This window comes from Argiope bruennichi, chromosome 10, assembly GCF_947563725.1.
Source record: "Argiope bruennichi chromosome 10, qqArgBrue1.1, whole genome shotgun sequence".
NCBI lineage: Eukaryota > Metazoa > Arthropoda > Arachnida > Araneae > Araneidae > Argiope > Argiope bruennichi.
Window position 1 is genome coordinate 26,307,941 of NC_079160.1, and position 16,225 is coordinate 26,324,165.

At 24.8% G+C, this 16,225-nt stretch overlaps 1 protein-coding gene across 2 annotated transcripts; it reads right to left on the bottom strand.

The window, feature by feature from the left end:
- Positions 1 to 250: 250 nt before the first annotated feature.
- Positions 251 to 14,414, bottom strand: LOC129989348 (protein broad-minded-like). Of its 2 annotated transcripts, none has more exons than XM_056097835.1 (5): positions 14,260 to 14,414; positions 13,319 to 13,408; positions 11,340 to 11,415; positions 6,123 to 6,218; positions 251 to 4,210 (listed from the first exon to the last, which is right to left on the bottom strand). In XM_056097835.1, exon 5 carries the CDS (start codon positions 4,208 to 4,210, stop codon positions 845 to 847), a length of 3,366 nt encoding a protein of 1,121 aa, XP_055953810.1. In that variant the 5' UTR covers positions 6,123 to 6,218; positions 11,340 to 11,415; positions 13,319 to 13,408; positions 14,260 to 14,414; the 3' UTR covers positions 251 to 844. The 2 variants fall into 2 exon arrangements, with proteins under 2 accessions (XP_055953810.1, XP_055953811.1); XM_056097836.1 differs by having other exon boundaries at positions 14,275 to 14,412.
- Between the last annotated feature and the right edge of the window lie 1,811 nt (positions 14,415 to 16,225).

Consider the following 16,225-nt stretch of genomic DNA (forward strand, 5'->3'; position numbering starts at 1 on the left):
TGTTCTAAATTTTGGGGTTAAATCAGGCATATAGAAACAAGCCATTTTTACATACCAAACAAACCATATTCAAAATCAGAAGCATAAAATCAAAAACATAAAAGGGTGAGTGATATAAGAAGCTGGTTAGTGAATACAATAAAAGAAAAAGGTACAATAGATTAAATCTACAACAAAGGTTTATTCAAATACAAATTTACAATGTATCAACAACATAGTTGTATAAATAACAAAATAACAAGTAGTTCACAATGTGACAGATACAGCTGCAAGTAGAATGCAGAAGTATTTAAAGCAAGTGTCCAAAGGGTTTGTTATTCAGAGTTATAATGCTGTTATTAATATATTTGGATTGTTACTTATTGCAAATATGCATTAAATCAACTATGAGTATTGGTGTATCCTTTCTATTTAATTTACAGACAAAAAGCTTAATGTAGTGACTTCTTGTGTTGCTTTATTGCCAAACTGACTTGTTTTTTGGCATGCATGATCTACCTTTAACATCAGAGAACAACTTGCACAAAATATCATTATGGCACATAAAAATAAAATTCGAAAAATTTATGTTCTCTTCTAAAATAAACCACTTTTTTTCCAAGAAAGAGGTTAAAAAAAAATCATTTTCTGTCAAGCCTAAATTTAGACAGAATTCTTTTTTTCCCCCCTTCTTTTTTTGAATACGCCTGCACACCCAAACACAAAGGTTTATGGAAATTATTGCATTTCTTTTAATATCTAACAATGTAAAAAAACAAAGCAAAGCTAAATAAATAAATAAATTTAATTTATAAATAACAGTCATTAACAAAACATTTTAACAACTTCAAATACAAATTTACAATTACAGAATTGCCATAACACTTTGTGTTATAGAATCATGAAAAGTAGAAGAAAGATCGTTCATGAAATCTATATAGTCACACACTTTGAAACCTTCAATTGAATTTTTCAACAACAGACTGTAGAGATTATTACAATGAGCATTCTGCAAAATAAAATTATATTGATGCTTTAATATGGATGCAAAGAAGTACAGTGAATATTCACCAGAAAATATAACACTGAGCAAAACAAAATGAGAAATTTCCATGAAATCTAAGTAATTCCAGTAACATTGCAATGTCCAGTAATTATAAATAACAGATGGCAAAATACCTCGAAATTCAAATGCAGAGAATAATAATGGAAATGTTCTTTTTATTATAATATCACACCATTCCAATATTACGGTTGAAGGTTTAACATATTTTTGTGAGGTATTCTCTGATATCTGAACCATTAGCTCTCTCCAAATAAAAACAGAATTCACTGTTTTGGCAAAATTTTGTAAAAATATCCATACAGTTTCAATATCACTTTCACATATTAAATATACTGTACAAACAAATATATCTAACTTGTTACTTTTTTCTGAACTAATAAGAGTCTTACAAGCTTTTAATAATTGTTCTAATTTGCCCTCATCATCATCGGTTATTAACTTTAAATGTTTTCCATATCTTTCAACTAAAGCTATTCCAGCATATTCTTCTTCACACAATTTTGAATTAGGATCATCTAGTGCATTTATATTTAGCGGAAAAGTTAGATCACATTGCAAAATATCAATATTTTTTTGCAGAAATTGAAAAATGAATTTAGATGAATTACTTTCTTTTTGTTCGATGAGTTCTAAAATCTTCTCTTTTAAATCCACATTTAAGGTATCATCACTCAATTCCATCTGACAGTCGTCATCATTATTATAAATTTTAGAACCATAAAATATTTCAGGAATTGGAAGCTCTGTAATAAAGGGCCAATCATAAGAATCAGTATCATTTTCAAATGTTTCATTGGGTAAATTTTTTTCACTGGGTCCACCTACAACAAATAATTTTGCCAAAATGTGATTCTGTAATATTGATATTGGATCAATAACTATTTCATCATCTATACTAGTATGTTGAGATAAAAGATCTAAAAGTAAATCTGTAGTGTTATATTTAACTTGCAATAAACATACAGAATGAATGGATGAAGCCAAAAGTGAAATAATTTGAAGGCCTAATATGTTATAATCTTCAGAAATAATGGATTCATTAGACAAGTTGGGAAATAATAGTACATTTTCAAGTAAATTATTTTCAGATGCCAAGTCAGTAGATTTTATAATTTCAGTTGAAGCAAGATCCCAAAATATAGATGGCAGCACATTTTCAAGTATGCATTTCAAAGATGATAAATTTTCAAATACATCATTGCTAGATTCAAGAAATTGCCAAATAATTGAAGACAATCTAAACACTATTGTTTTATTCACAAGATTTTTCATGGAAATTGAACTGTTTAAAGCAGTTGATACAATCGATATATCATAAGGACAAACACAATGTCTTGATTTTATATCTTCCAAAATCTTTTCTAATAACATATTTAAACTTAATTCAAAAATTGATAAATCGTTGCATAAATTTATACCAACAGGTTTATGCAAGAAACACAGGGAGACATCTAAAACGTTTTTATTGATTTCAGAGAAAATATCTTTGTCATATTTAGCATTCTGGAAATTATTAACAGATGATTTGGTTCCAGTTAAAGTTTTGATTTTCAACCACCACCTTGATAAAATTTCAATGAAATCGATATTAAAAAATAAAGATGAAGGTATTAGGAATATCCTTCTAATGAGTATAAGACTAGCATTAAATAAATATAAAACAGAAGGTTCATCCTTCAAATCATAGTCTGAAAAACCAACAGTAAATTGAGATAGGAGCTGCAATACAAAATCTTGAATATTTGTAGCTGCTTCAACGGAATGTGAAACATTATAAAGATTCTGATATGCTTCACTAAAACATTGCATTGTAAAATAAAGTGTATTCAAGCTCACATCATCTTCTGTAGAAAAAGGTGTGTCAAGAATTTTAATGAGATCATTAATAGGAATTGATGATTTGTCATAACATAATAAATAATACCACTTTTTTGATACTGTATCACAGACAACTGAACAACAGTTAAGACAGGAGCTATCACATAGTTTATGTACAGAGTTCATAACAATTTTCAGAATATTTATCCAACTTGATAAAAATTTATCATCTTGTTCAGAACTAAGAATTTTGCGGCCTTCACTATACTGTAGCAAGTGTGACAAGAAACAAATAACATGACTTATATTTGCAATTACATGAGATTTTTGGCAACAATCATCCTTACATAATAAAGTATTTTTTTCATCACAATATCTATCACACAATTCCACAGCTTGATGTAGAATATTTTTATTTTTCCTTAATGCTTCTAGCAAACATGCACGACTCACATGACCATGTAAAAGACTTTTTAACCATTTTGCTTCTGGATCACACAAAGCAAAACACATCCAAATAGGGAATGCACCACTTTCATTACAAACAGTTGACAAAATATTCAAGCTCTGTATAGTAATAACCTCAATGGCTGACTGAGGGTACCGTAGCCAGTGTGTAGAGATATTTTGGAGAAATTTATTTAAAATGGATAATATTTCAACAGCACTCTTACACTGGTTAATAAATTCATATTCTTCAGAGATCTGACTTACAGATGGCATTAGAATCTGAAGAAAGTATTTAATAAGACTGAGGTAACTTTCTAAGACAACTTTTGATTCTGGACAACTAAGCATTTTAATATAAAACTTTAAACCTTCAGCTTTTAAAAAAACTATATTACTTGATAAAGAATCATGAAGTCCTTTTTCAACATCTGACCAGGAAAAATGATGGATAACATGTTCCATTGTGGGTAAGTGATGTAGTGTCGCCAAAGCTTCCAATTTTTCAGCATTAGTGCCATTGGACAGAGTGTGTACAATATTTTGAAATTGATCAGGTCTTAGGAAATCAATCGACGAAGCATTGACACTTGATGCTGAACTACACTGTGAACTGCATTCAGGTTTATGAACCTTTGGAACATATTTGTCTTCATCTTCCAGTAAAGTATTGACATTGCCCAAAAATGAATTTAAAAATTCTGGATATTCTTCAGAGTCAAAGATATCAGTGCTGATTGAAGACACTAAAACATCAGTAGAAGTAGTTTCTTCTTTTTCAAAGTTTTCGTTTATTTTTTTTAATATAGCAGAGTTAAATCTAGATTTAACTTGGTCCTTCAAATGCTGTAGTAATATAGCTTTGAAATTTTCTTTGTTTACAAATGTTCTGAAATCCATCTGAAACAATAAAATATGTATGATTTTTAACTACCATATTTGATTAAAACATTGTCTTTCACAAGGATTTGCATATTTCCTTAATACAAAGATTTATTACACATAATTGTAAAAAGTGTAAAAGTTGTCCATATTGGACTTTGATAATATGAAATAATGAAAAGAAATTTATTTTTACAGTAGAATATTATCAGAATGTTCGATGAAATTGAGTAAAAAATTGTAAAAAGTGATTTGTAATTGTTCGTATTCTGATTTTAAAAAATGGGAAATTTATTTACTGTTTTATCAATACCATCCCCCCCCCCCTTGACTTTAAATTGAAAAATTATATAGCGAAGTTTTATTAGTGATATGACTATTATCAGCAGATTAAAGAAGATATACGTCTCAGTTTAAAAATAATCTAGCCCCAAGGTCACATTATTTTAAACATTACATTTTCATCAATTAAATAAAGAATTAATTAATCTTTAAAATGCAAATTTTGAAAAGGAAGAATAATTGCTATCTATCAAAGAATAAATTCAATTTTTAGGATTAATTTCATGTTAAAAAGGTCTGTAATAATAACATATCTTAAAATGTTGTTTTATATATATGTAAATAAGCATGAACATGGAATTCTAATAATAAAAAAACACCTTTGTTGATTCAAAATGCATTGTTTTCAGAAATAGTAATCAGAATGAATTAATAAAAATACCATCAAAAACTCATTAAAACATAATCTAACTTCAAAAATGTTTTTTCTTTCAACATACTGAAATTTATATTTTAAAAAAATTCATAAGTTATCAGCAAGAATAAAATTTACAATCTTAATAAATATCTGCATTCTAACCTTTAACATATATTGGTAATATTTATGTTTTTAAAAGTTGTTAACCACTGTCAAGTGGATACCAGAAGATGTTCCAGAAAGCCATCAGTATTAAACCATTTTTGCTGATCTAGGATTTTTTATATATTGCCGTAATGCTAATCTAGGATATTTTAACCTCAAATAGCCTCACTTCCTTTCCTGTTGTACATATTATTGATGATGGAAAATTAAAAATAACTACTTCACAGATGATCTAATTAGGAATTGAAAAAATCTTAAATATTGTGATGTATTTAAAAAAACTTAATCTATAGTGATCCACTTCAAGCTCAGAGCATTAATATTTCCAGAGATGAATAGTTCACGCTATTACCAGAAGGTACTTTCGTGAAGGAAAAAAATAAAACATTTATTTTTTAATATAATTTTACAAAAATATTTTTTTAAAGTGGCATAATGAAAATTTAAGCTGACATCACATTTTGGCAAATTGGGATAAGATACAAATATATTTTAAAAACTACTCATGACCTACAATTTGGGAGCCCTAATTTAAAAAACTCCGCAGTTCTTAACTTCTAATAATCTGAAGATGAAAGAAAACATTTTCTTGCTTCTCTGTTGAAATTCTTTTCTTAACAGCAATCTTGTATTTCTATCTGACACAATTAAACAAATTATATTTTATCAACTTTGTGTTATAGTTTTATAATTTACAAAATAAAAAAAATATATTTAAGTTTTAATATGAGAAAGAAAAAAATTGATCCAGATGAAAAAGACAATGATTAATTATTTAGTACATGTATTAATATACTTGGCTTTATACTTGTATTCCGTCCAAAATGTGTGACTATTGCTTCAATACCATTCGTTACTATTGCAAAAATTCATGGATATGCAAATGTAAATCTAGTTCAGTATTTAGAATAACTTCATGGGTTAAAAATCTTATTTGTGTATATATATATATATATATATATATATATATATATATAAAGTACTAATAAAATGCTTAAAAAATACATAATATTTATATATATTAATAACAAGTGTATAATAATTCATTATACATAAAAAAATTACCTCATTAATGTACAGTTCCTTTAAATATGACTTCTGTTTTTAAATAAGAATTTTAAGTCTGTTTTCAAGCTTTGCTCCACTTCATGTAATAAATTTCTAAAAAGAAGGTAAAAATTATTCCAGGACATATGCAAGATTTAAAAACTTATATATCAAAATGGCCTATTTAATTTTAATAACCAAAAGAAAAAATATTTTTTGAATAGCAGAAAATCAGTGCAAATACACCAAACATGGAAACCTTTAACCAGAAAATTAAAAGAAAATTTGAATTCTTTTTCAAGATTTTACTCAACTATAAGAAAAATGACGAGGTGGAGAAAAATTTTACTTGTTACAAGATAAAACTGCTTCATTTTGTACTTTCCTATCACATTTTCAGTTTTATATATCAGAGCATTTTAGCTAATAAATAAACTTAACATTTTTAGAACGAAAGTTTAAAAAATGAATTACTTATTTTTAGTTCCCTTTCTCTACAAAACAACAAGTTATTAATGAAAAATCATTCATGGAAAGAATTATGAATGCAATTCGAACTCAACTACTGACAATCCTCATAACAAAAAAAGAAATCAAAACTTTAAAAAAAAATATCAAGCAAAGTATTTTATTAGTTGAGATATCAGAGAGATGAGCAGTTTACTTAGTATAAGTATAACTTAACTTAGTATAAGTATTCAAATATGCGGACCTCCCCCCCCCTCCAAAAAATGAATAAAATTGCATTCAGCATCAGCTAGTGAAATAATAAGCTAAATGAAGTAATCATAATTCAGCATTTTGACTGCCAAATGTTTCCTTTGTTTTATGAGGTTTTGTTACAGAATATTCTGAATAAAATATTTTTTTAAATGGATATATTGATATGATTTCAAGATTCTTACTTGAATCCAACAGACATTTATTGTGCATTAGTAGAAAGAAATAATATATGGTTTCAATTAACACATACTGTAATAACTGACATAAACAGAAAGTTGTAGAACTGTTGTAGACGAAGGAAAAATTGGATATCATAATCAATATATTTTTATATTACTTAAAAAAATACATCTGATATCTAAAAAAAGGGGTTCCAAGTTATCCTGATTTATGGCATATAGGTCATCAATTATTATAATACTGATGCCAATGAAGGAAAAGTTGGATATCGTAATCAATATATTTTTATTTTAATTAAAAAAAATATATCTGAAATCTTGAGAAAGAGAACCAAGTCACCTTGATTTATGGCATATAAATCATCAACTATTGTAATATGCTCAATGTAAATTTAAAATGTGTGTAAGATATTTTTTTTTTCAGGTGCCATTGAAAAAAAATGCAGATACAATTCTGAATGAAAGCTGGTAACTTTTTATAAAAAACTGATTGCAAGCTAACTACTACAATCTCATAATCAGAGAAATAGTGGCAATTGGCAATTTACTGCCATTCTAAGAAAATTGGTTATTTTGAATTTCATGAATATCTCTTTTGTATAATTATATACCAGTAGTTCTGTCAACAGAGTATTACTTAAATATCAAATTGTAATGAATTTCTTAAACATGTTTATTATGTTTAAAAACCCACAAAATGAGGTTAAGATTATTATTGTATGTAGACATAACTGTCCATTAATATACGTTGTTTAAAACAGTTATTTCAATTTCTTATTCTTATATAAAATGTGCAATTGATTTTAACATTAATATGATATGATTTATTTTACTTGCATTATTATGATGATACTTAGCAGGAAGTTAACTGGTTTGAAACTTGTTAGTAAAAAAGTTTACAAAAACTGTATATTATTTGAGCATATCAGATATATTACTCAATATTTTAAGGCATTTTTAATAGATTGCAAAAAAGATTAAAAAATGCTTAAATAAATAAGTAACTAAAAATTCATAATAATACTACCAAAGAATATGCAATAAAAGTAACAAACAGAATCAATTTCTTAGTTTTCAAAAAAGAAGAAAAACATACAACTCAATATTTATAGAAAGAACAAAAATGGTTTGAATCTCATAGTGACAATGAAATATTACATAAATTTTTTTTTCTAATTATCAAAATGAAAGAAAACAAATAGTATAACTTAACTGCAATTATCCAAAAAATATTTTTTTAAATTCTAGTTTTAAGTTGGTGTAAAAATAATCAATGAAATATACCAAAATTTTGCTTAATTTTAATTTAACAAAATTTCATCATTTTAAAGGGTACATTTACACTTTCCAAACTATATTTATGTAAAAATTTTTTTCATGATAGCTTTAGATCAAACGGTGTGCTGTAAAGAATGCCAAAAGATACTTATTAGTTTTTATTATTAGAACAGACACATTAAAACAAAAATTAAATACAAAATTAAGCATCTTTTCAGTCTTCTGAAAAATTAAGAGCAGTAATTTTTGTTTTTGTTTTTATTAACAATCATGATACAATAAAGATGCATACTCACTATTTTTTTTTGGTTTATGTTTTGATTGAAGAAGGTTATACCTATTTATAAAATTATATATTTTATCTTTATTAATCCCTTCTAATAATAAAGACAAATGAGTATGTGCCAGTGCTCTACAGGCCAGAATGTTTGACCTGCAGTTATAAAATTTAACACATATATATCTCGGAGATCGGGAATGTAGAGTAATTATTTTTGAAATTTTAATTAATGAATGAATTTGGGCATTTTACAGCGATAATTTTCAAAAATAGTATTACACAAAAATAAATTTTATGTCATTTTAAAAATTGGCCTTTTTAATGATACCAATTTAAAAATCATGCAAATTTTTGCTAAATTTTGAAATTTCCTAAAAACATTTTTTTTTTTTTGCCTAATTTTCAATAATATATTAGATTGTTGATCTGAAATTCAAATAATTTTTATTATTTCATCACGTTTGTAATTGTATGACTTTGTTTTTCATCATTTATAATCCAAAAAGAAGTATTTTGTTTGATATCAGGACTCTTTACAAAATGGACTAAAAAATTAACTTTATTTAACTAAAAGTGAAAGTAATGTGAAAGTTAGAAGATAGATAAACAAGAATATATATGTTTTTAATAATGCTATGAAATCATAAGACTGGTTTTCATTAAAAAAATTAATGTACAAAATAAATACAGCTTAAATAAGACAATTAAAATAGTACAACTTTAATGCCAAACAATTAGGCAGAATCATAAACAGTTAGTTATATCTAAATAGTTTATCTGAAATTAAACATAGCTAATATCACCAGAAATCTACCTGATTACCAAAGACGACTAATTAAAAATAAAAACAACTTCATTTTTCAACAACATTCATAAGTTCAAGAATTCAAAAAGGTTAAGCAAATGTTTGAATTCAATTGATTGCACTTCAACCATATGTACAAAAAAGTTAATTAAGTTGAATTAAAACATATCTTCATAAAAAAAAAGCCATTTATTTATAATCAAAATTTAAATCCTTTCTTAGGATTACGAACAGTTTTTTTATTTATTATAGTCTTTTTTATTAAGTTATTTAACCACTTTTTATTTTTATTAAGTTATTTAAGTAATTTAACCACTTTATTATTTTAATGAGTTTTAAAATTTGAAATGAGAACTATCTACAATTATCTTAAATAAGTAAATAGATTCCTTGAAAATAAAAAAGGAAAACTCTTCTCTTTTTAAACAATTCTGGAGATCTTGTAATATATAAAGTGAACATGTCTCTATGTATGTCCCACTGACATTCTACAGAACAGAATGTTGGAACTATCAAATTTGGAACAAATATAGGGTAAAAGTGAAAGGCAGAGGAAGCGCTTCAATTTTTTTGAAACTTTATTTAACTAAAAATTAAGCAAAATTCAAAGGGAGCTTTTTTTTTTTTTTTTTGCCATAATTTCTAAAAATATATTACAAAACCCACCATTTTTATACCATTTTATAATTTTTAAAAAATTCAATGAAACCAATTTGACATATCTAAATATTTTCTCTAATTAAAAAAAATTTTTAAGTATTTTTTTTTTTAATATTTTCTAAAGTATGAATTTTATTATTGTAATGAAATTTAAATGGTTCTCACTATTGCTCCAATACTTTAACCTGAGTATTTAATTATTAATGAGTATTTATTTTATTTTTGATAAATAAAATTTGATTTGGTTTATTTTTGCATGTTGAAATGTTTTTTCAAATAATGCTTAGTTTTTTAAAATTCTATAGTAGTTACAATTATAACCCAATTTCAGAAATAATAAAGATAAAAGTTTTATGATCTAATTTCAGAAAAAAGCAATGATAAAATTTTTATACAGATTGCCCTTTTTTAAGCCCAATCACGCTTTCCTGTAATATAACTGGATATAGGTATTATTTCTTTTTGAAGTTCTGTTTCCTTACTGCAATATAATGAAATTTTTCATTAAATCAGCAAACTGAATTCTTTCAAAATATTACATAAACTATGAATCACATTTGGTAGCATACAGAAAATTTTTATTGCTAAAAGATTCAACTTACTCTTCTTTCATTTTTTATGAAAATATTTTATATTCAAATTGTAAAATGTTTGATTAGCTGAAATTTAACCACTTTCTGTTTTAAAATGAACAAATAATGGGCAAGATAGAGAAATAGGATGTATGTTGTACAATGAACAGAATGGTATAAGGCTTCTAAAATAGAATAAGTTTATGTCTAACACAATTTGAAGCTACAAAATGTTTTCTTAGGGGGCCATTAAGATAAAATTAAATATAAAAGATTTAAATAAAGTTTTTTACAACAAATTATTCTAGCAAATAGCTTGTCACACAAAACAACTAGAATACAATATAAATAGAATTACATGAAACTTCAAAGAAATTGTAATAAAATATTGATTGAAAGGACATCAACTTTGGAAGAAATTTCAATTCAAAGATATGATATAATGACATACTCATAAATTGTACAAAACAAATACATACAGGAATATGTAATGATTAACTACTTTTCTAATTCTCTTATAGAGTAAAATACTACACATGATATAATATCATTCATATCTTAATTTTAAATAAATATTACAATAAACAGTTTACATGCAATGTAAATACACAGCTAATACATAATTCCACTACATTTTAATAAAAGCAACAATATTTTAAATAACATGTGCAATAATAATTAGGTCGAAAACATCAATAAAAAATTAAAGATGATTAAATTAAAAAAAGAATATCTTACCTGCATAATTATTCATCTTAATACAAATTAAGAATATATACTTTAAATCCCAACAGCATTTCAATAGATATTGATCCTGCAATAATAATAATGGAACAAAATGATATATCAATAAATTTATTTTAAAAAATACCCTTAAAAACTGGTATATACAAAAGCATTTTATTAAAAACAAAGAATAACGATTAATAATAGTTTCAAGAAATCTTAAATTACACACCTATACAATAAGAAGCTCAAGAAACAATTTTATGAGCATAACTATCAAAAGTTATTATTAATAGCTGAATTTAAAAATACAACATTGAAATAACCATAAATTAATTGGTAAGATGTAAAATTCTTAAAATAAAAAAAGTGAACAGGAAATAAGAATAATCAATAACATGTGTTAAATAATAAAACTGAAAATGATAATTTTTGGCACTTGCTAATTAACGGTGAAGGATTGATGATAATTTCATTTTATAGAGTTCTATATATTCTTTGTATATACTCTTCCAATAAACTTTGTATAAACAGCATAAATAGAGACTTGTTTTCTTCTCGTAAGTTATAAGTGCCCTTATAGAGTTTTGGTGCTACATTGGGTGAGTTTTGACTCTTTTATTGTTAATTAATAGGTATATAATTTTTTTAGCAGGTCATATTTCATAACAGAAATATCCATTTGTTAAAACAAAAGGCTATATTATTTTTAAAGCATTCCATATTTTTAAAATTAAACTATGTATTAAAATTGCAATAATATATATGTAGATATATTGCAGCATTTTGAGAGATAATGAACAATATATATCTAAATGATAAAGTAATACTCCTTTGAACTATTTTTTTATTTCCTCTTTTCATAGTAAAGAAAAAAGTTTGCATCATTTCGATGTTTTCATTTTTTTTTGTTTGTTTGAACCTGAGTAGTATGCAGTTTGTGCAATGGCAAAAAGTAAAAGTCAGTGCAGCAGTACAATAAAATTTGTAATACATTTGAAATGGGAATATTTGTCATAAATTAGCGAAGAAGGCATTTTTTTAAAAAATAATTTTCACATGATACAACAGTTGAGTGTTAGATAGTTAAGATTAATTAAGGTATTTGCATATTAACTATATGCCACTGGCAAACTTTAAACTTGAATGCATGTCATTGGCAAATACAGTACAAAATTTTTGCTATGGTTAATGCAATATCTTTGACAATTTTTTTTAATGATTTATCAATTGCTGTTTTGACTTATTATTAATACAGAAGCACCAAAATTAGACTTTGAAAAGTGTGGGGAAAAACGATAAGTCTACTAAAATCAAAAATTAAAATGCTTTTTAAATTTAAATATATAGAAAAAGAATTAAATTAAGAAACATAAATGAATTGAGTTTATTAGACATAAAAATATGTCCTTTAGAAGCTAATTTTGAAGTGCAAAATGCAATTTAAAATATTGAGAAGCTAACTCTAAAAAAGAAAAGTCCAATATCTCTTCCTTTTCATTTACTTATAAATAGCAAAAATAATATTTATTTTAAGATTTAATTATGTATCCAATTATGTCATCCTGTAAAATCATAGTGAAATTAAAAATGAGAGGAGGAGAATGGAATGCAAATAATTCCAAACTTTCAAGTAATGGAAGAACTTAATGTTGGAAGAAAGAATGGAAAACATTAATTAACTAATGAATTAAGAATAAGTACTCGATTATTCTATTTTGCTTTAAAAATATTTGTAAACAGATAATGAAGTTTTTCTTTGTTTGATAAACCGATTTTTAAAAAAATTATTATATATTTATATGCATAAAATTAGACTTGAAAATAAGAGTTAATATTTACCAAATTAAAATTACATAATAAAATATGTATACATTATTTTAAACTTTTTTAAGCAGTTTAGTTTATCTCAATAAGATAAAACAACATAAAAAAATTAATATTTATTAATACAAATGACACTTAATCATATGCAACAATTAATCGTTTACCATAAAGTGTGAAACCTTTGGCAACTACAAGTCAGCAATAAAGTCCCAAATAAGTTGTCAAAGATCTCATGCTATTAAATTCTTTTGTACCTAAAATTTGGCTGTATTAGTCAATGGTTAATATGTGAGTACCAAAGAAATAATTACAAATAAAATTTCAGATAGAAGAAAGTTCTGAATAAATTATTATATAAAAAAAGATTCAATGACCATGAAAATTACTTCAATACCTCATAATTAAGGTATTTTCATAAAAACAGCTGAAATTAATTCAAATTAGTTTGCACTAGAAATTATTTCCTAATTTAATATTAATTAGACTTTTAAAAGATTAATTTTTATGAAATTTCCAGTATTTAATACATATAATAAAGCAATAATATAAAATTGTAGAATGAACACAGACACTCAAAATAATAACTAAATGCTTGAAACTTCAGTAAAAAATTAAGTCAAAAATTTATGGAATTTGAATCATATAGGAGAGATAGTTAAATAAAATCTACTTCACTAAATTTTCAGAAAAAAAGAAAATGATTAAAAATTTTTTTCTATAACATAGTGCTTATGCATTCAGAAAAGATATTGACAAGAAAACTGTTTTTGACCACAAATATATATTGCTTTTAAGCATGTATTACAACATGATACAAAAATCATGAATATTAAAAACAAAAAATTTCTTATTAGCAGTCATTTATTTAAAAATGCAAATATTGTAAATAACTTCAGGTAAGGATTCATTTCTCAATATTATTATATTAAATCAATCAAAAAATTTTTGCTTTGGTTACTAAAATGAAAAAAGAAACTTAAAATCTTTGTTTGGTGAAGATATTTAGCATTAATTTTAGTTTAATAAAAGCACCAAATACTTTACAGAAATTAATTTAATTAAACAAAATACAGTCGATAAAATTCTATTTAAATTTTTAACAAACCTATAGAAGTTATACATTTTATCTTATTTTAAATCTTCCACTTAGTTAAAATAACAAACAGGAAATCTGTAATTAAATATTTCATAATCATACTTATTACAAAAAAAATCCATAAAAATTCAAATCCTGCAAAATGATATCTAACCTTTGTTTACACAATCCAACGACTTCACCACCATGGCAACAACAAAACAATAAATCGCGGTTACAGCTATTAATGAATTATTTTGAAATTATTGTCCCTTGTTCGTTTCTCCTTTTTCTAGCAATAAAAAAAAAATTAGAAATTATTGTTCTGAACTGAATAACGACATATAAAAGATTTACTAATCCAATTCTTAAATTCACATCTTAAATCATATTTAATGCACAATATCATAATCATTTATCATTATCCACTATGACAATATGGTGTTTTCTGTTAATGTCGTGACTTGTTAGAATTATTTTTCGTTGTTGGAGAAGGAAGAGCCGAACCAAATATATGAGAAATGAAAAGAAATTTAATTTTTTTAAGACCTTTTGATTAACAACTCATAATACTTCAACAAATGTTATACGTAAGAGCTTTATAATTCCTACAGTAGAACAAAACGTAAAATTCATGAGTATAAGGCTAAATAAATAAAATAAAATAAAATAAAGTGGCGCATGTGAACACAATTCAGAATCCATTGAGTGTCCAGTAATTGTAAATAATGTTCAGATTTATGTATAAATTATTATGTATCATAATTTAAAGTTTTTTACATTTTATTTTACGATACGATGCTAGTTTTTGAATTAAAATTTTAATTACTTTTTTTCAGTTTTCTTCAAAAAATATTTTTAATATTTGTGAAATATATTTAATATAATTTAGAATTTGCATGAAATTATTCGTGTTTCTTCTAATTTCGGCGTTTTTTTATGAAATGTATTGTAAATATAATTCTAGTAAAAATCATCCATCCACTGGCAGAATTCAGAACCCTTTTGTGTTCAAATGGTGAAAAGTAGAAGTTTAATTCCTATCATTAATTTTTATTTGTTTATTGCTTTAAAAATAAACTATTTTTAGAAGTATTAATTAAAGAAAAAAAGATGGCATGAATGAATTTTGTAAACATTTGTGGCAATTAATTTCATATACATCAAAGCGTGATAAAGAAAAACTTTATTTTTTAATTTTTTTTGTTTGAAAAAGGAATATGTATCTATAATGTACCAAATAGAAAATTTAAATTAATTTAACATGTTTAATATTATTATTAAATTCAGAAGTATTTTGTTTAATGTGGGAGGAATTTTAAAAATACGAGAAATAATAAAAATGATAAAATATCCGATACTTTGAAGATTCCAAAACATAAAGTAAAAAATCCTATTCATATTTTATTAAAAAAATGGAAAATTAATTAATTTTCTTATAATGTTTATTTACAATAAATTATTGTTAGACTATAATACTGGGTCAATACTTTATCTCTAATTTAAAATAATTTTCAATATATTAATAACAAAAAAAATAAAATAATAATCACACTTCTATTTTCATAGTACGCAATGAGACCGATTTGATATTCGGAGGAAAAAAAATAAATTGAATTGTAATTTTTTTTCTCTTTCTGAAATAAAAAAGGACCATTAAAACAGCAAATTACAACGATATCAGGAGTTGAACCTTATTTATAATGCCTTTTTGACAGAACGCAGAAATATAATGAAGTCGATCGGTTAATTATGCCTATTACACACGCGTAATTATTTTAAATTATCTATGCTCTTAAAATAATTTAATATTGGCTTGAACTCCATCTTTACTGTAATTTTAATTTCTGAAATGCGCGGTCTTCTGATTTTCCCACGGAATCAAAAAGCTAAGATCTGCAAATTCCTTCTAAAGGTATATCAGATAAAAATTATTTCTCAAGTTCGTTCTTTCCACTTTACTGCTTACCTATTCGGATCACCGTTCTACTCTCGC

What these genes read in the sequence shown, in the direction of transcription:
- LOC129989348 (XM_056097835.1), bottom strand. Translation starts at nt 4,210, where the DNA reads ATGGATTTCAGAACATTTGTAAACAAAGAAAATTTCAAAGCTATATTA.